Genomic DNA, 23,181 nt, shown 5'->3' on the forward strand with positions numbered 1-23,181 from the left:
TTCCGAATTTGCCGGTCACACACCATTAGATAATGTTCCTCACTACGTCAATGAAGAGGTCACGTTCAATCTTCCCTTGCGGCGTGTAGCTGTACCTGTATTGAAGTCGATGTTGTATTGTTGACTGATCAGAACCCCTCAATCCCCGCAAAATGCGGTGACGAGTGACGACCTTTAGTTGTTTTGCCCTTCAACCTTCACTACAAGGGGAGAATTGATCAAGTCAGCCTCGTTTCTTGCAACTTGTGAATACTCTCTGGATCCAAACCAATAAGTCTAGGATGACTCCCGTGTATTCACCCTTCCTACCGCCCCTTGTCCTACACTTGCAGCCCATGATCAGTTATCGCTCAAAACACATGTCGCAGTGAAGGCAGCCAAGGGCACTCAGCCAATTAACCTCTTCAGTAAGTCTCAGGCTGTGCCAATACAAGACTTCCATGATGACAAACAGCCTTGTGCAGTGAATCTTGTTCCCTTCACTCTTTTCTGATGGTGGGGGAAGGCGAGCGGCTGGACATTTAAATTTCTCCAGCAACCCGCGCCCCCGTCTGAGCTCCAGAGTATTCTTATTTGACTTTATTCTAAGCGCTATCCTTCAGCTTCGGAAATCATCGAATCACCCTTCTCTGGCTGCAACACATCGAACCTATCATGTCAGGCGCGGGTGGCCCACCCCAGCGGGGCGGCCGCGGAAGAGGTAACGACCGCGGTAGAGGCTCGGGCGTGGGCAGGGGACGCGGAGGCGGGCGCGGAGGCGGCGATTATGGAGGCGGACATCGTGGAGGCCGTGGAGGGGGCCGTGGCCGTGGTGGCTTGTTCCAGGATAATATACCCTACCGCCCCGCTCATGGCGACTCTGGTAGGGGAGATTTCAGAGGTCGCGGTGGCCGTGGTGGTGGACGAGGTCGTGGACGAGGTGGTTACGGCGATGGTGGCCCTCCTATCTATTCGTATGGCACTTCCTCAAGACTATACAACCACCCTGGTGGACTAACTCGTGCTCCCACAACCATCAGCCCTCGTGAAGGTATTCCATCACAAAACACCGAAGTTACTCAGACGGAGAACGCTCTGGAGAAAGCTCTCGTCAAGAAGGTGAGGTCTGCCGGATACCCTGAACGCCCCGGCTATGGCACTCAGGGAAAGCCGATTCAGCTCTTTGCCAATTACTTCGAGCTGAAGTCTGTTGGAAAGGGCCTATACCGCTACAACATCGATATCGATAGCGGGACGGGTCGCAAGCCAGCGTCCAGAAAGGCAAAACAAATTATCTCCCTGTTGCTTGAGGATCACTTCCCTCAGACCCGAGCCAGCATCGTTACTGACTACAAATCCACCTTGATTTCTCATCTGAGTATCTTGGATCAGGGGCAGGAGTCAGCCACTTTCGACATCGTTTACCGGGGCGAGCTCGAAGATGGACTGTCAGCCAGTAACGAGACATTCCGCGTCACCTGTCAGTTCACTGGTCGCCTTGATCCCGCTGACCTTTTGAATTATTTGACCTCTACGAATGCTGCTTCTATGTTCAATGAGAAAGCCGACATTCTTCAAGCACTGAACATCGTGATTGGTCACTACCCTAAGACTGCGGCTTCTATTGCTTCTCATGGTGCTAACAAGCATTATGCAATCAATGATGGCACTGCGGAGAAGTACAATCTGGGTTCTGCTCTAGAAGCTCTTCGCGGATACTTTGTGAGTGTACGTGCTGCAACGGCGCGTCTCCTGGTGAATGTTCAGGTCAAGTATGTCGCGTGCTATCAAGAGGGTCCTTTGCACCAACTTGTCAGTCTGCGAAAGGCCGAGTACAAGGCCGACCCTCATAGCTTGAAGAAATTCCTCGACAAACTGAGAGTCCGTGTCACACATATCCAGCGAAAGAACAAGAAAGGACAGGTGATACCAAAGATAAAGACCATCCTCAATGTTGCCACTCTCTCCGATGGGCGGGATCTCGAGAAACCACCAATTGTTCCACGCCCTGGAGCAGGGCCGAAAGAGGTTCAGTTCTTCCTGAATGCTCCCGGTCAATCAACACCACAGCGCAGTTCCACAGGTTCAAAGAGTAAGAAAGGAAAGAAGCCGGCTGGTCCTGAACCTTCGAGATCATACATTAGTGTCGCGGACTTCTTCAAAAGGGGTAAGTGTTTCAATCACAATTTGTCCTCATATCCAAGACAGAGCTGACCGGTGTTAAAAGAATACAATATCAATGTCGACCCTGAAATGCCGGTTGTGAACGTCGGAACCATAGCCCAGCCATCATATCTACCAGTGGACGTCTGCATAGTCGAGCCCGGACAGCCTGCGAAGTCTAAGCTTTCACCCAATCAAACACGACAGATGTTGAACTTCGCAGTTCGAGGCCCAGCGGAGAATGCGCGATCGATCGCCTCGAAAGGGACGGCAACATTGGGGATTGGGGACAATGCCAATGCCAATCCCACTCTGGTACCTATCCCCTCTAAAATCCAATCACGGGATGTAATTGCTAATATGTTCATGTATGCAGGTGGACTTCGGCGTACAAACCCACCCCAATCTAATCACGGTTCCAGGCCGAGTACTTCCCACGCCCAACGTGTACTACAACGACAACAAGCAAGTCGCACCCGTCGGTGGCAGTTGGAATATGAAGTCAATCAAATTCTCCACGACCTCCAACCTCCCGACTTGGGTCTGGATCGATATTGCGACATCCGGAAGTCAGCACTTCTCTGACGACCTACATGGATGCCTAGCTGCTCTCACAGAGAAACTTAAGGAAGTTGGTGTGAACGCCAATATTCCAATCGCGGGGGAGCGCATTGTCATAAAACCCGAGAATTATGCGGGAGATATCGACGCTGCAATTAGAGAACTATTGAAAGACCATCGACCGAGACTACTTTTGACAATTCTTCCTTTCAATCATACCGGTATCTACAACTGTGTCAAAAAGGCCTGTGACATCGATCACGGTGTGCGAAACATCAATGTCTTGGCCGAGCAATTCAAAAACAGCAACCCCCAATACCTTGCCAACGTGGGCCTGAAATTCAACCTCAAGCTTGGGGGCATCAATCAGATAGTCAAACCCGAGGAACTAGGCATCATTGGCGAAGGCAAGACCATGCTCCTCGGCATCGACGTTACTCACCCTTCCCCTGGTTCCGCTAAAGGCGCGCCTAGTATTGCAGCCATGGTCGCCTCTGTCGACTCCCACTTCGGCCAGTGGCCTGCTGAAATACGCATCCAGAGGGAATCCCGTGCCGAGATGGTCGACGACCTGGAGTCCATGCTGAAGGCACACCTCGCCCGTTGGGCGAAGAACCACAAAGGCGCCTATCCCGAGAACATCGTCGTCTATCGCGACGGCGTGTCCGAAGGTCAGTACAACCTCGTCACAGAGAAAGAACTGCCCCTCCTCAAAGCCGCATGCAAGGCCACATACCCGGCACCGGACACAAAGAAGAACCTCCCTCGCATCTCAATAATCATCGTCGGCAAGCGCCACCACACGCGCTTCTACCCAACCCACCAAGAGGACGCCGACCGCTCCAACAACCCAGTAAACGGCACAATCGCCGACCGCGGCGTCACAGAAGCCCGCAACTGGGACTTCTTCCTCCAAGCACACACCGCACTCAAGGGAACCGCCCGACCAGCCCATTACTACACCGTCTGGGACGAGATCTTCGTTAGCCAGAAAAATGCCGCTGATGCACTCGAGGCGATGACACACCACATGTGCTATCTCTTCGGTAGGGCAACCAAGGCCGTTAGTATCTGTCCGCCGGCGTACTACGCTGATCTTGTCTGCACGCGTGCTCGCTGCTACCTCAGTCGCGCCTTTGATCCCTCCACGCCTAGCGGGAGTGTTATTGGGACTGAAGATGAGTTCGTCGGCGTTCAGGCGTCCGAGGTGCGCATTCATCCTAATGTTGCGGATACGATGTTCTACATCTAGACAAACTGCCTTGCCTTGCTTTGTTCCCTTTCCCTTGTCTTTTTACCGGTCAAGACTTGGATATCGATGTGTGTGCGAAGATCTCAAAAGAGAGTTGGGTACAGTACAGTACGTCGAATGATTGGAGCATACATTTTTTGGGTATTAGGTAGTTTAGGTAGAATAGTCGATCAGGTAGCTTATTTTTCCTTAGCAGCATGGAATTTTGATAGTGCGTTCCATGATGTGCAGAGATGCGGATGGATATATATTTTTGTAAACAGCCCTATTTTGGGGCACTTCCCCCCAACAAGTAGAAACCTCGCCGATATTTACTAAAACCTACACAAAAATCCACCATTACCGAAAATGAAGGAAATGGCGCGTGTGTGCTGCAAAGTGCGGTACTAGTACCCGCACATCCTCTTGAGTGTCCCCGGTTTCTGCAGATAGCTGCATGTCTTGAAGCCAGACGACGACCAATTCCTAGCAAGCTGAGCCATAACCGAGCAGGAGTATTGTACTGGTAATGGGGTATGATATTTGTCTGATCTGAAAATAGATACGTGCGGAGTATCAAACACAAAAATGGATATGTAGGCAGAGTCAGGTAGAGACCGACAAGCGAATAAGAACAGAGGGGAAAGAAATACACAGCACAAGACATGAGCAAGTTAGATAGACCGCCGATAGACAGAAAAAGAAACATAGTAGTGTAGTGTGTCAATGACAGTCATAGATGCATGCAGGCGTTGACCAATTCGATTAGCCGTTCAGCTTCAATGTAGTCGGGTATTGTTTTTGTCTGATTTTTTGACTTTCTGTTTCTTCAAGTTCGTTACCGTGGCTCGTGGAAATAGTACGCTCTGTTGTTTGCGGCTCTACTCGTCATCAAAGCCCCAGCTTCTCTGGTTGACGTTGTGCATTCGGCGCTGTGGAGGAGGAGGGGCGGTCTTGGTAGGTTCTGGCGAGTTACTCAACTTCCATGATGCCTCTAACTGTTTGACAGCCTTCAAGCGGTCGCCCGAAGGCTTCTTGTTCTCGCGGCTGACGTTGTCATTAGTCGTCTGTGGCTCGTCTGGCGTGTCCCAGTGGCTCTCGAAATCCTTCTTGCGATTGGGTCCGTTGTGCACGACTGAGAGGGGGCGTTCCTTACTGGCTTGCTGTCTGGCGTCCTCCTCTGCGTCGTTCTCTGCATCGGCGTACAGCGTGTCTTTGTACAGACTCAGTCCCTTGTTACCATATGATCTGATAATGCGTTTATTGCCCTGTTCTTCGTCCCCATCCGTCAGCTGGAAATGCCTCTCAGCATCACGTCGAGGCTGCACGACACGGGGCCTTGCTGGCGGCGAGTTCTCATCGACCTCTTCATCGCTCCAGCCGAAGTGACGGACTTCTTCACCGCGGGGCTTGCGTTGGGGCTTTTGTGGCGTTGAGAAGTCCTCGAAGTCCCATTGGTTGACGTGACGAGAACCCGGGCGCGAAGCAGTAGGCTTGATCTCACGGCTGCTGTTATCACCTCCCAGCTCGAAGTGATCGAAGCGCTTTGGGTGCGCGCGGTAGGCGATTTGCTCTGGCTTCTCGCGAGCGACCGTCTCGTCGTCATCGAAGATGCGAGACCGGCCAAAGTTCTTACCGGCACCGACCTTGGGCGCAACTGGAGTTCCCTGCTGCTGTTCTTCATCGGTTTCAGGAACGAAGATGCGTGATGCGCGGTAGTTCTTGCCTGCACCGACCTTCGGAGCAACGGCACGGGGTCGTGAAGGTGTTGCGTCGGGCTCGTCATCATTACCCTCGTCGCCCACGAAGAGCTCATTGAGATCACGGGGAGGGGGTTTGGCGGAGGCAGGAGCACGGGGTGCCTGTACGGGCTGACCACGGTCTTTGGATGGGGAGAGCAGTTCAAACAGCGAGTCGGCCGCGTAGGGGTCTTTGATGTGTTTCTTTTCGGGAGATGGGGAACGTTCGGGGTTCTCATTCTGTTCAAATTCCGTAGAAGCAGGCTCTATCTTGGTAGTAGGTCTATTGTCCGTAGGAGCTGATGCGGACGCGTCCTTGATGAGGCGAGTTTGCTTATCGGCATCGCGAACGGGCCAGTTACGCTTTCCAATGACCTCGACTTGTTTCAAGAGAGACGCCTGATCCCAATGAATTCTGACGCTTTGAATCTCATTCTGAGAGTTGAATCGGACGATATGGATCTACAAGAGCGATCGCCGACGTTAGTAGTCTACTCTTCGGAGAATTAGAGGAAAGGAACCCGCCCACCGTGGGGAACTTCGCGACGCGATCGAACAAGAAAGTCTCATCCAGGCTAGGAAGATAAGCTCCGCCTCCGGTAAGGAACTGAAGCGAAGTGTCGACATCCAGAGAGAGCGCGTTGGAGCCTTGCACGGAGTCAATGATGGCCTGAGAGTTGATCTTGAGGTCTTGTTGTTTGGTGAGGTGCTTGATGACCTTGTCGGCGCCCTTGATCTCAGTGGTGGAGGTGATATAGATCAGGGAGACATCGGAGGCGAGAGGTGCCGAGCTGGGAGCAGCCAGGAACCTCTGATACACGTCCTTTAGAGACATGGCGAGATTGAAGAACGATTGAATCAATAGAGAAAGCTTAGAGTAGAAGGTAAATAAAGGAGAGGCGATTCAGGACGTGGAGGGGGAACGGGTGTTTGGTTGCGCAAGACACGAACCACGGTTGGCTGTCTGGACTCCAAATCAACAGTCAACCACGCTCGAGGATCGCAGCAGTAATTGATTTTATGAACAGGATCGCGAGTGTTGCGCGAAGGAAAAGAAAGAGGAATGGAAAAGCCCCGGAGTGAGGAGGCCTGGATTCCGTGTGTCTCTTGCTTTCTTTAAGAGCAGCGCCGGGAAGGTTCAAAGAGGCTTCAAGAGTCTAGTCCACCAGTCCAACACAAGAACAAAAGGCACGGTGGAGGCCGGTTACTCGGCTGCTCCGCGCATAATACAGACCAGGTCAATCATAGTAACACAGGCTGCTATCATATGAAGACGGCTCTTCAAGGGTTCCCTGATGGCTGATAATTACACCAAATAACAGCCAAGGAAGGTCAGGACTGGGGATTCCACTGCGCCAGTGTTTCACCACAACGCCCGTTCCAAAGCCGCGTCTCTCAGGCAACTGCTGGAAATAATGATGTTGGCCATAATAATATTATTTTGCTATTATTATGCTCTATAGAATATGCTTCATACCTCAGCTCATACTGGTCTCCAATTGTATATCCCTATATTGCCCTCTAGATAGCCATCGCTCATAAGCACCGATCTACTCCTAGTCCCTCTGTGGTGGTGTCCGGGAATAGATCTGCGCTGGCCAAAACAATGTCGGTTTTGTTGCATCGGCATTCCTCACTTATCGCAATGGCCGCGGCAGAGGATAGAAAAGTGGAAGAAATTGCATCTTCCTCATCCTCTGACTGGCTGTAAGTCCGCGAATCTCGAATGCTACTGCCGAGAAACTTCAGGGACAGACCTTGCGGCTCAGTAAGCTTGGTATTTGCGATTGGAAAAAAAGCTTCCCAGCGCTCTTCACAAAGTTTTGTTTTAAGTGGTCGTAATCATCATAATCTCGAAGTATCATATTATTATAGCGGCCTGCGTAAAAAGTGGCTCCGTTAGCAGTGGTCAAGATCGGACGTAATGGGGATCTCACCCTAGGAAATCTTCCTTGATCGTTCCAATAGCGTTGATCGCAGCAACGTCTGGCTTCACGCCGAGAATTTTGAGTCGCAGTGTAGTGCCCTTCTCGATAACCTGGTCTGCATGGTCGGTGTATTGCGGCGGCACTGTGTTAGGTTCCCATTTGATGTCGGAAGGAATATTCTAGAATATAAATCAGCACCAGAGCGACAACAGCGGTGCTGGTTGAGGTCAACGTACTTTCCGCGCAATGAATACCGCCAACGGCCCAGCCAAGGTGAATATCCCTGTGGGTTTTACCGATGTGACAACAGCGTCAACCTATAGGTCTGGTTAGACACCATCCACGGCCATACCAACATAGTACTTACTGTTTCGCCTCGGAAGGGCTTCCAGATGATTGCTCGATACTTGATCGTGTATTCAGCTTGACCGTTGCTCGGAAGCACTCTCCCTTCACCAATATCCACCATGTCCATAACGCATATCACGAAGTGGTCCCCCGTACACCGTCCCTCCTCCTCCTCGTTCAGACGGTTTATAAGATACTCCCGCACATTCGGCCCGAAATAGGAGGGATGTAATGCGATGACCTTGGTCTCTTCTTTGAGGAAAAACATGGCGAATACTCAAAAGCCGGTGCTATCGTGACGGGGAGGCGAGCTGGGACCAGCGGGTAGGATGCCGTTGCGGATTCTGCGTCAGGGCTATTTCGTCAAAAGAAGGGAAATCTGAAGCGGCGCGGTTTGAGGATGGGGTTTATAACCCGCAGCGAGTCACGATGGTGGAATGACTGGACTTGGAGGGATGATAACTGAAAATTTAATACTTCATGGCCGCTGGCGGAACAAAGGGATTTGCTGACGAGATCTGACAAAGGAGCGCAAGGTCAAGCTGTTGATCGCGACCAGAGTCCTCCAACGAGGGAACGTATTGTCAAAGAGCCTGGAGAACTAGCAACGAAGCTATCACAAAGCCTCATCTTGGTTGGAACCAGAGCTCCAGCTGGTCACCTGACCCCAACCAGAAGCGGACAGCTTTATCCGCCAAATACAGGATAATACATACCGCTTTGCCGCAAAAAGACGCAGCTTCCCGCAATCTGGTAATTGTAATACCGACCTCGACTGCATGAGGGTTGGCCTCGGCTTGCACATGACGTTTATGCAACCGTCTTTTGAGTATTCTGCTGGGGTTGCTCAGCCCATACGATGACTTGGACCCTTTTGGCCGATATTCATTCTGCGGGGACTCGTTTCTTGTATTCTACATCTCACGCTCCTTTCTAATAATTTCCTGCATCTTCCGCACCCAGCCCCTTCAACATGGCGCTGAACCTTGAAAAGCAGCTGCTCTTCGTAAGTATTGAGATGGCATGGTCATGAAGCCACGAGAGTTTTACTCACGCTTGCCTGCAGTACGGTGCATACCACAACAATCCCGTTCGTCTTCTCTTGCCTACCGCATCGACAACCTGCTCATACTTTCTTAGGTAAACGTTGCGATTCATATAACATGTGTGCCGATACTTCTATTTACCGGCATCGCCATGGTATGCCCCTCGAATCGCAGCTCAACAGTCAAGCATCGTTTTGACGAGATATTAATCTCACGCTTAGGCATCGAATACGCCGGCTTTCTTCACATTACCTGAGTTCCTACAATTCGAAAACCTACCTCCGAATCTCGGGACGATCGGAGCACTCGTCTATACCCTCTTTTATATACTTTTGGAGCCCGTCGCCGGGGTTCTTGTCGCACCGCTCCTAATCGGCGGCGCGGCATTCGGCAACCATCTTCTAGCCACATACGGTGTGCAGGCCAATTACTGGTTTGGTGGAATCCACGTCGTCTCCTGGCTGTTGCAGTTTGTCGGTCACGGCGTCTACGAGGGTCGCGCTCCCGCTTTGCTAGATAATTTGGTCCAGGCTTTGCTCCTCGCACCTCTCTTCGTCTGGATGGAGATTCTGTTCTTCTTCGGCTACCGCCCGGAGCTGAAGGCACGATACGATGCCAATGTGCAGAAGAAAATTGCTGAGTTCAAGCAGCAGCAGAAGAAGGCAGCAAAGTAATGTGCTTGCAGGTAGCCGAAGGGCGAGAGTGGGGCTGGCTTTTGTATAAGCGTCGTTGAGACAATGTTGGTACAATCATTATTATGACTGCGTTTATGGACTGCTTATTTGTGACTAGCGTTGGGGTTTCGCGGTTGTTCAAGGGTCTGATTAGACCTGTTCTGATTGTTGTATATTCTTACTGCCGTTATTGTGTATGACAAGCTTTCCTGAGACTTGGAACTTTCGTTTGACACAGTCATCCCGAAGTTGTAGATGCAAGCCGTAGATCGGTGTTGTGGATGCTGGTGGCAGGTGATGTTAATCGGTTACCGGAACTTGGAATGAAAGGAGCTTGGAAGGAGCTTGGAAGGACCGTGGAAACCGTCCAGCGCAGCGCCGGACATAGTGCAGCTAATATAGAGATGACCTGGAAGTACTCTTCAATTCTTCCAAGGCCAAAACCAGCGTGGATATAGATTCCCTGTTGTCAAGATATTATTCCACCTCTAGGAGCTACAGGTGGTTGACGTCGTCCGCCCGTGGACCGTGGTTGTAGCAACGAGAATGACTAAGCTGTACGATGAATATCCGGAGATCCGAAAAATACAAACACGGTGACCAGAAGGGAAACATTGCCAGCTGTCCGGCCCCGGGAAACCTCCCAGCCACAACAGCACCTCGGGTTCTTGGGAGGTTCTGAGTAGAGAAATCAATTGAGAGTAGAGTTAATTGTAACTTATTGTATAAATAAATAGATCCAAGATGAGCTATGCTGTGGTAATTCATTGCAAGCTGCGGCTGTCTTTTTTCTTGGGGTGTCCCGTGAGCGCACTAGGGCGGGTTCGGAGGATGCTGGCACTCGGCAAAAATAGGCTTAGTCCCAGTCCTGAGAATCCTCCCAACCCCGACGACAAAGCTCTCCTTCATCCATCCACACTCCTCCTCTCCTCTCACCTCTTCCCCCAATTACATCTCTTCTTCGAGGAAACCTCTCTCCCTCTCCTCTGAACCCTTTTCACAATGTTCAGGAACGCTTTGCGGCAGTCTAGCCGCACCGTCGCGGCCGCCACTGCCACTGGCAGGATCGCCTCGGTGAGTTCTATCCCTGGCGAGGTCGACGACGACTCAATTTGCCCGTTTCCCATCCAAAGTCATCTCAATGAGATGGTCAATCGCATCTATCGACATCACCCTTGCTTCTATACCACATCAACGCGTTGTTGCTGCGCTTGCGCCATGGCTAACAGAATTTGCTTCCGGTCAACAGGTTCGCGCGGCTGTTCCCGGCCCCCTCTCTGCTGCCTCCAAGCAGGTCCGTACCTACGCTGCTGAGGCCAAGGCCTCGCCCACCGAGGTCTCTTCCATCCTTGAGCAGAGAATCCGTGGTGTTCAGGAGGAATCTGGTCTTGCTGAGACAGGACGTGTCCTTTCCGTCGGGTACGTCACGTCGCCTTTGCCGGGTGGAAAAATTTGGTGTCGGCTGCAATATCGATCAATCCGTCGAAAAAACACCGAAAATCATCTCGAAAACGCTTCAACCATATCTTGTGCAGTTGACTGACTCGATTTTCATTGAATAGTGATGGTATCGCACGTGTCCACGGTATGACCAACGTTCAGGCTGAGGAGCTTGTCGAGTATGGATCCCCGAACAGTTTGTGTAGCTCCCAAGGACATTACTAACTATTCAATAGGTTCGCCTCTGGTGTCAAGGGTATGTGCATGAACCTCGAGGCCGGCCAGGTCGGTGTTGTGTTGTTCGGTTCCGACCGTCTCGTCAAGGAAGGTGAGACTGTTAAGCGTACCGGAGAGATTGTATGTCATTTCTTATCGATATCGTTTATTCTGTATTCAAGATGTGCTAACTGACTACTCAGGTCGACGTTCCCGTCGGTCCCGAGCTTCTCGGCCGTGTCGTTGACGCCCTTGGTAACCCCATTGATGGCAAGGGTCCTCTCAACGCCAAGGCCAAGAGCCGTGCTCAGCTCAAGGCTCCCGGTATCCTTCCCCGTCGTTCCGTCAACCAGCCCGTGCAGACTGGTCTGAAGTGTGTCGACTCCATGGTCCCCATCGGCCGTGGTCAGCGTGAGTTGATCATCGGTGACCGTCAGACCGGTAAGACCGCTGTCGCTCTCGATGCCATCCTCAACCAGAAGCGCTGGAACAACACCTCCGACGAGAGCAAGAAGCTGTACTGTATCTACGTTGCCGTCGGTCAGAAGCGTTCCACCGTCGCTCAGCTCGTCAAGACCCTTGAGGAGAACGACGCCATGAAGTACTCCGTCATCGTTGCTGCCACCGCTTCCGAGGCTGCTCCTCTCCAGTACCTTGCTCCCTTTACTGGTGAGTCCGGCCCTACTTTTCTTTCCAAGTTCTTTCCCGCTTCACCCTTTTGATCCCTTACAATCTTGCCCATACCCTATTTGGCTGGTCGTGTCTATGTTGATGGCTTCAATCGACCATACCTTCCTAAGGTGGCTAAGTTCTATTGTTCACTCTGCGACGTGAAACCCCCCTTCCAGCGCCAAGCATAAGATGCACCTGGCGACAAAGCGCCATCGGAAGAGGGCTGCTGCTGCTATGTTGGAATCTTCGGATTCCACATAGCGTCCCTTCCCTCACATCGCTTATCATCATCTCCATCACGCTCAACATCTTATCAACATGACATGTACTAATTCAAATTCAAAATAGGATGTGCCGTGGGTGAATGGTTCCGAGACAATGGCCGTCACGCCGTGATTGTGTACGATGACCTGTCCAAGCAGGCCGTCGCTTACCGCCAGATGTCTCTTCTGCTCCGTCGTCCTCCTGGTCGTGAGGCGTACCCCGGTGATGTTTTCTACCTCCACTCTCGTCTCCTCGAGCGTTCCGCGAAGATGAACGAGAAGCACGGTGGTGGATCCCTCACTGCGCTTCCGGTCATTGAGACTCAGGGTGGTGATGTGTCCGCTTACATTCCCACCAACGTGATTTCGATTACCGACGGTCAGATCTTCTTGGAAGCTGAGCTCTTCTACAAGGGTATCCGTCCCGCCATTAACGTGGGTCTTTCCGTCTCGCGTGTCGGATCTGCTGCGCAGGTCAAGGCCATGAAGCAGGTCGCTGGTTCCCTGAAGCTCTTCTTGGCTCAGTACCGTGAAGTTGCTGCCTTCGCGCAGTTCGGTTCCGATCTGGATGCTTCCACCAAGCAGACGCTCAACCGTGGTCAGCGTCTCACTGAGCTGCTCAAGCAGAAGCAGTACTCCCCCATGGCTGTCTCCGACATGGTTCCCCTCATCTTTGCTGGTGTCAACGGTTTCCTCGACAACATTCCCGTCGCCAAGGTGCTCCAGTGGGAGTCTGACTTCCTTGCTCACATCAAGAGCAACCACCCTGAGATCCAGGAGACCATTGAGAAGGAGGGCCAGGTCAGCAAGGAGCTTGAGGCTAAGCTCAAGGACGTTATTGGCAGCTTCAACAAGTCCTTCAGCGCATAGGTGAGCAAGCGACATTTTTGTTGATTAGCCTACCATGTACTGTTTCATTTCCTGACTCTGTGTGTATAGACAAGATAGCTTGTACAATTGACTCCACCGTTTCGTTTTCTTTTCATTGAGGCTTCAGGCCGGTTGGTTGTGGTCAGCACAACCCGGCACATCTGTAGCTATGAAACAAAAGCAACGGTGGGCTGAGTGAAAGAGCTAAAATATGAATAATATCCTGTACGTTTAGATGTTTTTGCGCAGCAGAGAGCGGAATCGGACAGAACGACTGTATGAGTTGACAAGTCCATGGGAAAAGGAGTTGCATCTCTTCGGTTGGTTTGGGCTAGGATTCCTTTTGTCTACATATATGCACTCGAATATGATTTCCTTTGTTTGTTTTTATATCTCATATATCAATGAAGCAATGCTCTGCTGTACTTTTTCCAAGTAATACTTTATCGTTGGGATCTCTGGGCTACGGCTCAAAGGGCCATCAGCTTCTGATGATTGTACTTCAGGTACTATATGACCTAGCAGTTAGGCTCGTGTAAGTACTTTTTGCTACATATGTCCTTTTCCTGCTTGTCCTTATCCTTGGATAGCTTTCTCCATATACTGTTGGCCCGAGATCGGACATGGTCTCGATATCCTGGACGGAGCTATGGCGCTGTGCGACCGAGAAGAGCGCAACTGATATACCACCCGTATATGCTGGCAAAGGCACCAATCTCTATTCATCAATACACCTATAATGCTCAACCTTTAATGGGGCCGGATGAGGTCACAGGCTGCGCGAGGCTGTCATGGCTGAATGCGGGATGATCTTTATCGATAAGCGAATGGGTTTTCCCGGGCTAAATTTTCAAAGGCCCCTCCCCTCCACCATACCTACTTGTGAAACGGCATTGACTCATTCCCATATCTCCTCTCTGTCTACTCTGTCTACTCTGTAGACTCCTCCAACAGCTCCTCGCGCAAGATGGCGACCCCCTCAGAACAGCCTCCCTCCAATTGCAAGGTCATGCTCTCCAAGCATGTCGCGAACGGCCTGCTCAATGAAGTGTCCGAGGGCGTGAAGACGCTGGAGAAACCGCCTCACCTGGTCGGGTTCCTAGCGAACAATGACCCCGCGGCGCTGATGTACGCGCAATGGACCGAGAAGACATGTCATGAAAAGTGAGCATTCTGACGCATCTACCTTGCTTTGTTCGTTCTACTTTCCCGTCGTCATTGGCCGGGATGCATGCCCTGCCCTGCCCTGCCCCTCCGCATATTCGCCGGCTGGCGGATCTCTATCGTATACGACTTACGTAGCTAACGTAGTCCCATCTCTGCCATAGTGGATTCCGCTACTCCCTCCGCGAAGTACACCGCGATAACCTCGAGGAAGCCATCCTAGCCGCAAACGCCGACTCCGAAGTCGACGGCATCATCGTATACTACCCCATCTTTAACAACAGGCAAGACCAGTACCTGCAGCAGATCGTCGACGTATCCAAGGATGTAGAAGGTCTTAGCCACCGCTATATCTTCAACATGTACCAGAACATCCGATTCCTGGACCCGGAGACTAAGCGCCAGAAGTGTATCCTCCCTTGCACGCCGCTGGCCATCATTAAGATCCTGGAGTACCTGAACATCTACAACACGATTCTGCCGTACGGTAATAGATTGCATGGGCACACTATCTGCGTTGTCAACCGCTCGGAGGTTGTTGGGCGGCCGCTTGCGGCCTTGTTGGCGAATGACGGGGCTTGCGTTTACAGCGTTGATATCACTGGTATTCAGAAGTTCTACCGTGGGGAGGGGCTGAAGAAGGGGAGGCACGAGGTGGAAGATGTTGAGGGTAAGGAGCTGAAGGATATTGTGCCGCTGTGTGATACTGTTATCTCTGGTGTGCCTGGGGACAAGTACAAGTTCGATACCAGCTTACTGCGAGACGGTGCTGTGTGTATCAACTTCTCGAGCGAGAAGGTAAGCTTTCTTTTCTCTGACAAAGCGATGAGCGCAGATTTGCTTATGCGACGATGACAGAACTTTGGACCTGAAGTCAAGCAAAAGGCTTCCCTCTTTGTGCCCTCAATCGGAAAGGTCACTATCGTTGTTCTGCTCAGGAACTTGCTTGTAAGTTTCATGTCATTCTTGCTGCAATTTCTTTGGGATATGGCCTAACAATGACCCTGCAGAGACTCATCCAGAACAAGAGACTGGACGATATCAAGCCCGCTGCTGCAACCGAGCGGCCCGGCACCCTTGAGGCTGCTTCATAGAGAAACTTTACCTGTTCATTGAACTAAGCCAGCAAAATGATGTTATACTAGAGCGCATTCAAATTTAGATTTCCCTTGTTCATCATGCCAAGCTTTTATTTCCTCACGTCTGTATAGATCCCGCCTTTGATGCTCACTTCATGATATTTTCGAACACCATTCCACCCTGAGGGTGCGATAACCAGGATAACAGAATCTGATCGGATGAGAGACAGAGGTAGCCACAAGTCCCGCAAATTTCACAAAAAAGCAATGCCCACTTGCCAAGCTTCAGTCTTCAACGACCTATCTCCGCTTTGTTGCGCCCTTCGAACCCTTGTTATCGCTCTCCTGCACCCCAACCACAGTAGCCACACCACCGGTCTTCTTCTCAGTTTCTTGAGCGGCGGACTTCAGTACCGCGATCTCCTTGGCGAGCCACTTGCGCAGAGGTTCTGGATGGAACGTCCCATCCGCAGAGAACCAAGCCGTGAACGACGTCTCAATTTCCTTCTCTTCAATGACAGTACCCGTCGGTGACTTATACTGAACATTCAGCTTGTACAACGGCGTGTGCTTCTTGACGGACGAACGAATCGATATCTATACCACCGGCGTACATATTATATTAGCATGCGTCAGGAAGAAACCAAACCGAATCAAACCGCAGCAGTAAACCAAGAAACAAAAGATGAGCACTAAACATAAACACGTACCGTCTCCCCACCCGCACGACGTCCCCGAAAGACCTCACTCGCCTCAACGGCCCAAATCCAATATGTGAGGATAGTGTTCAGAACAAAGTACGAGCCGACGGCGACGAGGATCCACGGCGACGTTGTCGCTTCCCACCCGAGCTTGCGGTCTGCGTAGAAAGTGAATGCGGCGATTGCGACGGCGCTGTAGCCGACGGCGAAGCGGACGTTTGTCTTGAAGTGGTCTTGTTTGAAGGTGTAGGGTTGCGGGAGGATCGTTAGGTAGGGCGCTAGGGCGTCGTCGGTTGTTGATTTGAGGTCTGAGTTGGTTTGGTTAGTTTAGTTGATTCTGGTTATTGATGTAGGAACTAGGAAGGGAGGTGTATGCGATAACAAATGCGAATGCGAATGTTCTTTGGCATTGTAGACGTGGGGAAGAGCTTACCATTGGGAGAGTAGACTGGCACCTTTGGTGCAGCTGCTGAGGCCATTGTAGAAATCACAATATCTGGAAGGTCGTAAGGAGTAGCTCAAGTGTATTCAGGACCGGAGAGGAAGAAGCACAGATTTTATTATTTTCCCGTTGTCTATTTGGATCTGACAAGTTGCGGCGAGCTGTCCCTTTCGTCGGAGCTAAAGCGGCAGTACTTTTGGATGCCGCCTTGTCGGTTCTTGTGGGGATCCCCAGCACTTCGAGAGTTCTGACACCACCAGCTTGCACAGCTTCCGCCTGGCCTCACTCTTTTATTCAGAATGGCATTGCAAGGTGTAGAGCAGACGATCCTTAGGGATCCGGCTCTATTGTGCGTATTTTCCTTCGCCTGTTCATTGCATCCTGCACTGTCAAAGGAAAGACTGACCTCAACCACGCAGCTACTGGATCTTGATTCCTATATCTGTTGTTATGGTAAGGTTTGCTTCTGATCCCGTCAATTACTAGATTGAAGCTAACACAATGGATAGATCCTCACTGGTATACTACGCCACTATGCCACGGTCTTGATGAACTCCCCGCCAAAACCAGCCGCGACCCTGGCCGAATCCCGCGAGCGACTCTCCCTCTTCCGCGCCGTCAACCTGCGTAACCATGCCCCGGCAGTGCTCTCAAAAGAAGCCTTTGAAATGCGAAAGAACTACCTCGTCACGGGCTTCCAGACCGGCGCGTTCCTCAAGGATCCCAACAATCGCGGCCAGCCCCCAGCTAATCCCATGTCGGATCCCGCGGCTATGGAGGGTATGATGGGTATGATGAAGGGGAACATGATGATGATGATCCCTCAGACTCTGATTATGAGTTGGATCAATGCTTTCTTCTCGGGATTTGTTATCTGTAAGCAGGCCAGACGGCTTCGTTCTTGGCCCTTTAGCGGATGCTAACAGGAGTGAAATAGTGAAACTCCCGTTCCCTCTTACCATTCGCTTCAAGTCAATGCTACAGTCTGGTGTCATGACTCGCGACTTGGATGTGAGATGGGTGTCCAGTCTGTCGTGGTATTTCCTGAACCTGTTCGGTTTGCAGTCCGTCTTCGGATTCATTCTGGGTAGTGATAATGGTTTGTCATCTCTTTCCTTGCGTTGATGTGCTCCCTGCTAATCCTCCATCTAGCTGCCAACCATATGGCTCAGCAGATGGGCCCTATGAACCCTGCTGCTGGTGCGAACCCTTTCCAGCCTGGGCAGGATCCGCACAAAATGTATCTCAACGAAGCGGAGAATCTGGAGGTGTTTGAGCACTTCTGCATTCTTGACGGTATTGAGGAGAGAGTTCTGCGCAAGTATGGTGCAACTCAATAGAAAGCTGGAGCACAGCGCCCTAGTTCTTTTACTTGTCTTTTCAGAATGAGGTTTCAGTTATCTTTATAGTTGGCTCGGTGCAATATAGATGCAATAAAACACTACGGTTGTTGCCATGGACATAGAATAATTGGTCATGATCATTAAAGAGTCTGCGCTCATTGCTTTCATAGCCGTGTCATAATAATAGAAAGGCCATAACATCTCATTTTCATCAGGACGAATAGTTGATAACACCGTTCAGTACCCACACCTCACCATTTGCAACTTGCTCTGCAATGCTATCAACCTGAACGCCGCTGGGCTCAATCTAGAAGATACAAGTCAGGAACTGAAAATTCGCCATCCACGAGCCAGAAAGTAGTACTCACATATATCTTATCTCCATCCTTCCTCCACTTCACCCTATCACCCTCCAGAGTTTCCGCCTCCTCACCCTCCTTCCAAGGACTCTGCTTCACAACATGAGCAAAGACAAAGCGTTCCAAGTTCCGCTTCGCCCGTTCTTGCCCTTCATCGCCCTCATACGCCTTCATCTCACCGAATTGCTCGTAGTCATCAGGATTCTCCCACGGCTTGCGCGGAAGATCCTGGATAGCACTATTGCGAGGCGCAAGGACCGTTACATTCTGCGAGGCATCACTCAGCCGGCTCTCCACGGATTCGAATTGCCGAGTAAGCGATGCGAAGATGTTTATTCCACGAGTTTTGGGCAGGACATCGGAGATGATGGGGTCGTTATTGTCGGGTGCCATTGCTTCTCCGCGTAAAGGTTGCTGGGTGCTGAGCCACTCTTTGATACCTTCGAAGTCTTGTAGGCCTCGCTTGTCGCGGGTTACTGTATGAGCGTTGTTGATTAACGGTTGCGGGATACGCTTGCGGAGGGATAGAGGTGGTAGACTCCACGCCGCTGACACTATGCAGAATAATAGAAAGAGGTAAAGCGCGGCTTTTGTAGCTGAGAGCCGCCGCATTTTAGAGCTGTCGATTTCGAAGCTGACCTTGTTCTTTCTCTATAGGGTAAACTACGTAGTGCCGAGTCGAAAGCCATGACGCAACACCTCTTCGCCGCACTACCCCCACGTGACCCCGCGGAGAACAGTGGGATGTTGCTGCACGTGACGAATATCGATAAGGGTATTTGGAGAGACCACAAAATTCATGACCGTGCCAATTGCTCTTACACGTCGTTGACAAGGTTGATCGTGAAGATGTCGGCCTTGCAGACATTTATGCTGGTCGTCGACCATGACAAGCAGGAAGCCCGGCAGATTACCGAGCGGATTGCCCAAGGTACTACCTATACCAATGCCAATCACCGTGCCCCTCCAAAGGACGATACAGACGACAGAATGCGCTAATACGGTACTCATATTCTTGACAGACGTGGAAAGCAAAAAGACGACTCTCGTTGAAATTGTACAGTCGCTGGGAGAATACATCAATGACGAAGACCCGCTCCTCCGCGGCAAGGCCGTGTCCTACTTGACCGCGGTGATCAAGGCGCTTCCGCCGAAGTTCCTCACGAGACAGCAGGTCCAGGTTCTGACGACGTTCTTCTGTGACCGGATCGAAGATGCAGGTGCTGTCTCTGGGCTTGAGACGTTGCAGAAGCTGGATCGGTTCACGAAGGATATGGCGGAGGAGCTGGCGACAGCGTGAGCGCTCCGAATTGCCGCATGACTGTACTCCGTCTCTGGGAGTCATAAGGCTGATGCGTGATGTATAGGCTTTTCCAGAACTTCAGCGCTCTGCAATCCCGCGCTCAGTCTCAGAGATTCCAAGTTTACCAGCTGCTTAATGAGCTGATGTCCAACCATCGAGCCGGTACGTCGAGGCTTCCGTTCGTCATTACCCTTCTATGCTGACCGGCTAGCCCTACACGAAATGGGGGACATATCTCTCGTTGGGACGGTAGACCTCATGACAGGCGAGAAGGACCCGCGCAACCTCATGCTGGTGTTCTCGATCCTCAAGGTGATTATGATGGAATGGGATATCTCAAATCACGTTGAAGTAGGTTCACCTCATATTGATGGTTCCTCGATGTAGTTGCTGACTATAGAAGCTCTTGTTCGATTCCGCCTACAACTACTTCCCAATCACGTTCAGGCCACCGCCCAATGACCCCTATGGGATCACTGCGCAGGATTTGAAGAATCGCTTGCAAGACTGCATCTCGTCCACAAGTCTCTTTGCTCCTCACTCTATCCCGTCATTGCTGGATAAGCTGGACTCAACCTCTCAGAATGTCAAGGTACAGTACAATTAGCTGTATCGGAGGTTTCCCCATGCTAACATACCCAAAGAAAGATGCACTCAATGCGTTGATTGCCTGTATCAATTCATATAGCCCGGATACCGTGTCGGCGCATTCGATCACGATATGGGAGTCTCTCAAGTTTGAGATTCTCAACGCTCAAGAAGAGTTCTTATCTGAGCTCTCCCTGAAAGCGTTGCATGGCATCGCAAAGCGCCTGTCGGAAGGTGTGACGCAAATATCCGACCAGTTGCCTCTAGCTCAGTACCTGCGACCTATAACCAAAGAATGCAACGAGCAATTACGGGAACCTCAGCAGAAACAAGCCAAACCCGCTCAACAAATCTTGAAAGCCACGTCCGAAGCCTCCGTGGCCTCCTTTTCCCTGATTGTTCAGGTCGTTGTTGCACCCGTTCTCACACTTTACCAAGGCGCTGATGGCATCACGAAACAACGCGCTCTTTTGGATACATTGACCCTGCTTTTCGAGTCCGCCATCACAGTGTTCGGAGAGTGGACGGCCAGGAGTCCCGAATTGCCCGCTGAGAACCCTCTAGGAGAGTTCAGAGATCAATTCTCGGAGATCTTTGGCCAGGCATTGATGGGTACGGTCAAGGAAGAAGTTTCCTTCCGTATCTCTGCCTTGAAAGGGTTCCTACGCCTCTCAGTACTGCGCGGTTACTTCCATGAATCAGAAATTGGCTTGTTCGTGCAATACCTCAACGAGATTCTCCTCAAGGAAGAGTCAGTGGGCCGCGGTGATTTGAAGAAAGAGGCTATTGCTGCTCTAGCCGAAATCTCGAAGCATAAGCCGCTCCTGATCATGGACATTACTTTCCCAGCCTTCGTGGCTACCCTCCCTGACTTTGACGACGGGACGAACTCCAGCTATCTGCCAACCCTCGAGATCCTGGCGCAAATAAGCGTGGAGAAAGCTATATTCGAGACATTGGTACGTCGGCTGCTGAACAAGCTGATGCTATTGCTTCAGAAGGAGCAGACGGAGACTTCATCTGCAGCCTACCCAAGGGCTATCCTCTTGACGATATTCTACGTTATGAGCCGGAGGAACCTCGAGGGCGACTTTGGTCTGGAGATGTATTATGACCAGCTAGTGGTAAACATGTGTATGCAAGCCGCAGCAGCAGCTTCAGGAGCAGCGAAGAACCGCATCCTATGCGATTCCGGAGTTCTGGATATCCTTGGAAGGCTCTGTAACCTCATCGCCAGGTCGCTCCCACGATCCAAACAGGATCAACTTGCGCCAAACATCTACACTTTGTCCACCGCACCTGCTGACTTCCAGCCCGTCCTCTTTGCCGAGTCAACATCCGAAGACCAACGGCGTACAATGATCCTCTCTACCTATCTCCTAGCAGGCCTACCAGCAGATTCCACGCTACCAACCCACAACATCGCGGAGCTTCTCTCAAACATCGTGAAGCTCTCCATAACCGAAACCTCCCCACCGACCCAGCTCGCTCTCCTCCGCCACATCGGCCTCCTCGTGAACAAATTCCTCCCCAAATCTGAGCTTGGAGTCGCGACAGACCTACTCAACTCCCTCATTCCCACCGATCCATCCCAACGCGTGACACCAGAAACCATCAAAACCATCTTCTGGCTCTCAAAAGCTCTAATCCTCCGTCTCGCCCCAACAACGACCCAGATCCTCACCTCCCTCCTCTCCCTCCTTTCATCCTCATCTGAACAAACAAGCACAGCCGCCTCCCGCTCCTTCGCTATCCTCCTACGAGATGATGACGTCCTCTCCCCTACAAACGGCGCAAACATCCGCCTCCTATCCAAACAGCGCGTCTTCACAACCCTTACCCCCCTTATCTCGTCTAAGATCCGCGAAATCAACATCACAAACACCACCACCGAACCAACAGTAGCAGCAGGAGCACACATCAAACCCGCCCACCTAACTGCCCTCTCCGGCATCCTCTCCACAATCTCCCCCTTCCTCGTCATGCCCGAACTCCCCACCCTCCTCCCTCTCCTCCTCCAATCTCTCGATCTCCAGCCCGGCCTCGCAAACCCCGACTCAACCGCCGTCCGCACCGCGACGCTCCAAACTCTCTCCGTTATTATCCGCGAGAGCGGCATCTCCGTCATCGACGAATGCGGCCACGTCCAGAGCCTCGTTACGCGCCTCCTCAAGACAGCGGAGTTCACACCCTCGCTTTCCAACGCAGCCCGCCTCCGCGTCGACGCCCTGCGTTGCCTCTACTTACTTGCGCAACCGCCTACAGTCGATGGTGCGCCCGCCGTCGCGAAACGGGGTAAGCTCTCACCGCTACTATCTGTTCGGAAGGAAGTCCTCCGGAGGTTGGGCGCCGTACTTGATGATCCGAAGCGGGATGTTAGGAAGGCGGCTGTTGATGCGAGGGCCGCTTGGTTGAGGGGTGTTGATGAGGTGGAGGAGGAGGATGATTGATCGATTGAATGCTTGATTGAGCGATGGGTTAAGTGCTTCGGAAGGATATAAAATTTTCTGTTCCTCTCTATGGTTAGATATGTTTGTTGCTAGAGCGCTGATATCTTAGGTTAGAGTTTGTTTATCCTACCTATTATAAAGTGTCTATCTATAGAGACCGTGAGTTCCTCAGCTCCTCAGTTCCTCAGTTCCTCCATGACTCTGTAAGTCTTATGATCCGATTCGGATCCGATACTACATAAATAAACAGACATCAATGAATTAGGTTAGGTTATGCGTACTGAAATCGGCAGCAAAAAAATTGCATTTCATTAGGATTAGGGCTAGATTTTCTTTCCAATCTATGACTATCTCCTGGCTGCCCAGTCTTAGATATCTCCTTTCCCTCGCCTCCGTCAATAACCATCTCTTATTGTTCAAGCACGATTACGCCCCACGGACTCGACTATTGCTTGCATGTGTCCTCCGAGGACATAATGATATATATATCATGCGATTATGCAGGTGCTAATGAACAACTTTGTTCGTCGTCACTTTCAATGTTAGGTCATGGTCGAAGATTCTCTCTGCCGCCGACGCAGCTGCCGATTGAAGGCTGTGATTGCGTGGTGGAAGCTGTTAT

At 51.3% G+C, this 23,181-nt stretch overlaps 10 protein-coding genes across 10 annotated transcripts; 6 read left to right on the forward strand and 4 right to left on the reverse strand.

Moving 5' to 3' along the window:
- BDV17DRAFT_300252 (putative RNA interference and gene silencing protein (Qde2)) lies at positions 1-4,175 on the forward strand. Its single transcript, XM_073764020.1, has 4 exons — positions 1-953; positions 1,020-2,146; positions 2,207-2,457; positions 2,519-4,175. The coding sequence occupies exons 1-4, from the start codon at positions 655-657 to the stop codon at positions 3,953-3,955; spliced, it is 3,114 nt and encodes a 1,037-aa protein (XP_073612306.1). The 5' UTR covers positions 1-654; the 3' UTR covers positions 3,956-4,175.
- A 1-nt stretch (position 4,176) lies between these two features.
- Positions 4,177-6,508, reverse strand: BDV17DRAFT_300254 (uncharacterized protein; the record flags this gene model as incomplete). The annotated part of the gene is made up of 2 exons (XM_073764021.1): positions 4,177-6,135; positions 6,203-6,508. The coding sequence occupies 2 exons, from the start codon at positions 6,506-6,508 to the stop codon at positions 4,816-4,818; spliced, it is 1,626 nt and encodes a 541-aa protein (XP_073612307.1). The 3' UTR covers positions 4,177-4,815.
- A 447-nt stretch (positions 6,509-6,955) lies between these two features.
- Positions 6,956-8,528, reverse strand: BDV17DRAFT_271936 (DNA-directed RNA polymerase II subunit RPB7). Its single transcript, XM_073758834.1, has 4 exons — positions 7,969-8,528; positions 7,838-7,918; positions 7,611-7,780; positions 6,956-7,552 (listed from the first exon to the last, which is right to left on the reverse strand). Exons 1-4 carry the CDS (start codon positions 8,215-8,217, stop codon positions 7,543-7,545), a joined length of 510 nt encoding a protein of 169 aa, XP_073612308.1. The 5' UTR covers positions 8,218-8,528; the 3' UTR covers positions 6,956-7,542.
- Positions 8,529-8,790: 262 nt separating this feature from the next.
- On the forward strand, positions 8,791-10,186 carry BDV17DRAFT_271941 (2-hydroxy-palmitic acid dioxygenase MPO1). Its single transcript, XM_073758835.1, has 4 exons — positions 8,791-8,955; positions 9,016-9,039; positions 9,090-9,149; positions 9,217-10,186. The coding sequence occupies exons 1-4, from the start codon at positions 8,923-8,925 to the stop codon at positions 9,667-9,669; spliced, it is 570 nt and encodes a 189-aa protein (XP_073612309.1). The 5' UTR covers positions 8,791-8,922; the 3' UTR covers positions 9,670-10,186.
- A 248-nt stretch (positions 10,187-10,434) lies between these two features.
- Positions 10,435-13,555, forward strand: BDV17DRAFT_271948 (F1F0 ATP synthase subunit alpha). Its single transcript, XM_073758836.1, has 7 exons — positions 10,435-10,743; positions 10,919-11,088; positions 11,232-11,288; positions 11,346-11,466; positions 11,529-11,994; positions 12,346-13,130; positions 13,200-13,555. Exons 1-6 carry the CDS (start codon positions 10,672-10,674, stop codon positions 13,128-13,130), a joined length of 1,671 nt encoding a protein of 556 aa, XP_073612310.1. The 5' UTR covers positions 10,435-10,671; the 3' UTR covers positions 13,200-13,555.
- A 440-nt stretch (positions 13,556-13,995) lies between these two features.
- Positions 13,996-15,490, forward strand: BDV17DRAFT_182988 (methylenetetrahydrofolate dehydrogenase (NAD(+))). Its single transcript, XM_073754972.1, has 4 exons — positions 13,996-14,294; positions 14,459-15,092; positions 15,153-15,242; positions 15,305-15,490. Exons 1-4 carry the CDS (start codon positions 14,098-14,100, stop codon positions 15,386-15,388), a joined length of 1,005 nt encoding a protein of 334 aa, XP_073612311.1. The 5' UTR covers positions 13,996-14,097; the 3' UTR covers positions 15,389-15,490.
- On the reverse strand, positions 15,412-16,644 carry BDV17DRAFT_182992 (signal peptidase complex subunit 2). Its single transcript, XM_073754973.1, has 3 exons — positions 16,508-16,644; positions 16,084-16,382; positions 15,412-15,970 (listed from the first exon to the last, which is right to left on the reverse strand). The coding sequence occupies exons 1-3, from the start codon at positions 16,551-16,553 to the stop codon at positions 15,674-15,676; spliced, it is 642 nt and encodes a 213-aa protein (XP_073612312.1). The 5' UTR covers positions 16,554-16,644; the 3' UTR covers positions 15,412-15,673.
- A 126-nt stretch (positions 16,645-16,770) lies between these two features.
- BDV17DRAFT_271959 (ER membrane complex subunit EMC3) lies at positions 16,771-17,988 on the forward strand. Its single transcript, XM_073758837.1, has 5 exons — positions 16,771-16,865; positions 16,936-16,969; positions 17,026-17,392; positions 17,454-17,615; positions 17,669-17,988. The coding sequence occupies exons 1-5, from the start codon at positions 16,816-16,818 to the stop codon at positions 17,854-17,856; spliced, it is 801 nt and encodes a 266-aa protein (XP_073612313.1). The 5' UTR covers positions 16,771-16,815; the 3' UTR covers positions 17,857-17,988.
- Positions 17,835-18,864, reverse strand: BDV17DRAFT_183004 (uncharacterized protein). Its single transcript, XM_073754974.1, has 2 exons — positions 18,228-18,864; positions 17,835-18,166 (listed from the first exon to the last, which is right to left on the reverse strand). The coding sequence occupies exons 1-2, from the start codon at positions 18,828-18,830 to the stop codon at positions 18,071-18,073; spliced, it is 699 nt and encodes a 232-aa protein (XP_073612314.1). The 5' UTR covers positions 18,831-18,864; the 3' UTR covers positions 17,835-18,070.
- A 159-nt stretch (positions 18,865-19,023) lies between these two features.
- BDV17DRAFT_183019 (MET18/MMS19 family protein) lies at positions 19,024-22,702 on the forward strand. The gene is made up of 6 exons (XM_073754975.1): positions 19,024-19,149; positions 19,241-19,514; positions 19,586-19,683; positions 19,733-19,872; positions 19,925-20,113; positions 20,166-22,702. Exons 1-6 carry the CDS (start codon positions 19,068-19,070, stop codon positions 22,557-22,559), a joined length of 3,177 nt encoding a protein of 1,058 aa, XP_073612315.1. The 5' UTR covers positions 19,024-19,067; the 3' UTR covers positions 22,560-22,702.
- The last annotated feature ends 479 nt before the right edge of the window (positions 22,703-23,181 follow it).

Source organism: Aspergillus undulatus (genome assembly GCF_047715775.1).
Source record: "Aspergillus undulatus strain CBS 261.88 unplaced genomic scaffold BDV17scaffold_53, whole genome shotgun sequence".
In the NCBI taxonomy this organism is placed as follows: domain Eukaryota; kingdom Fungi; phylum Ascomycota; class Eurotiomycetes; order Eurotiales; family Aspergillaceae; genus Aspergillus; species Aspergillus undulatus.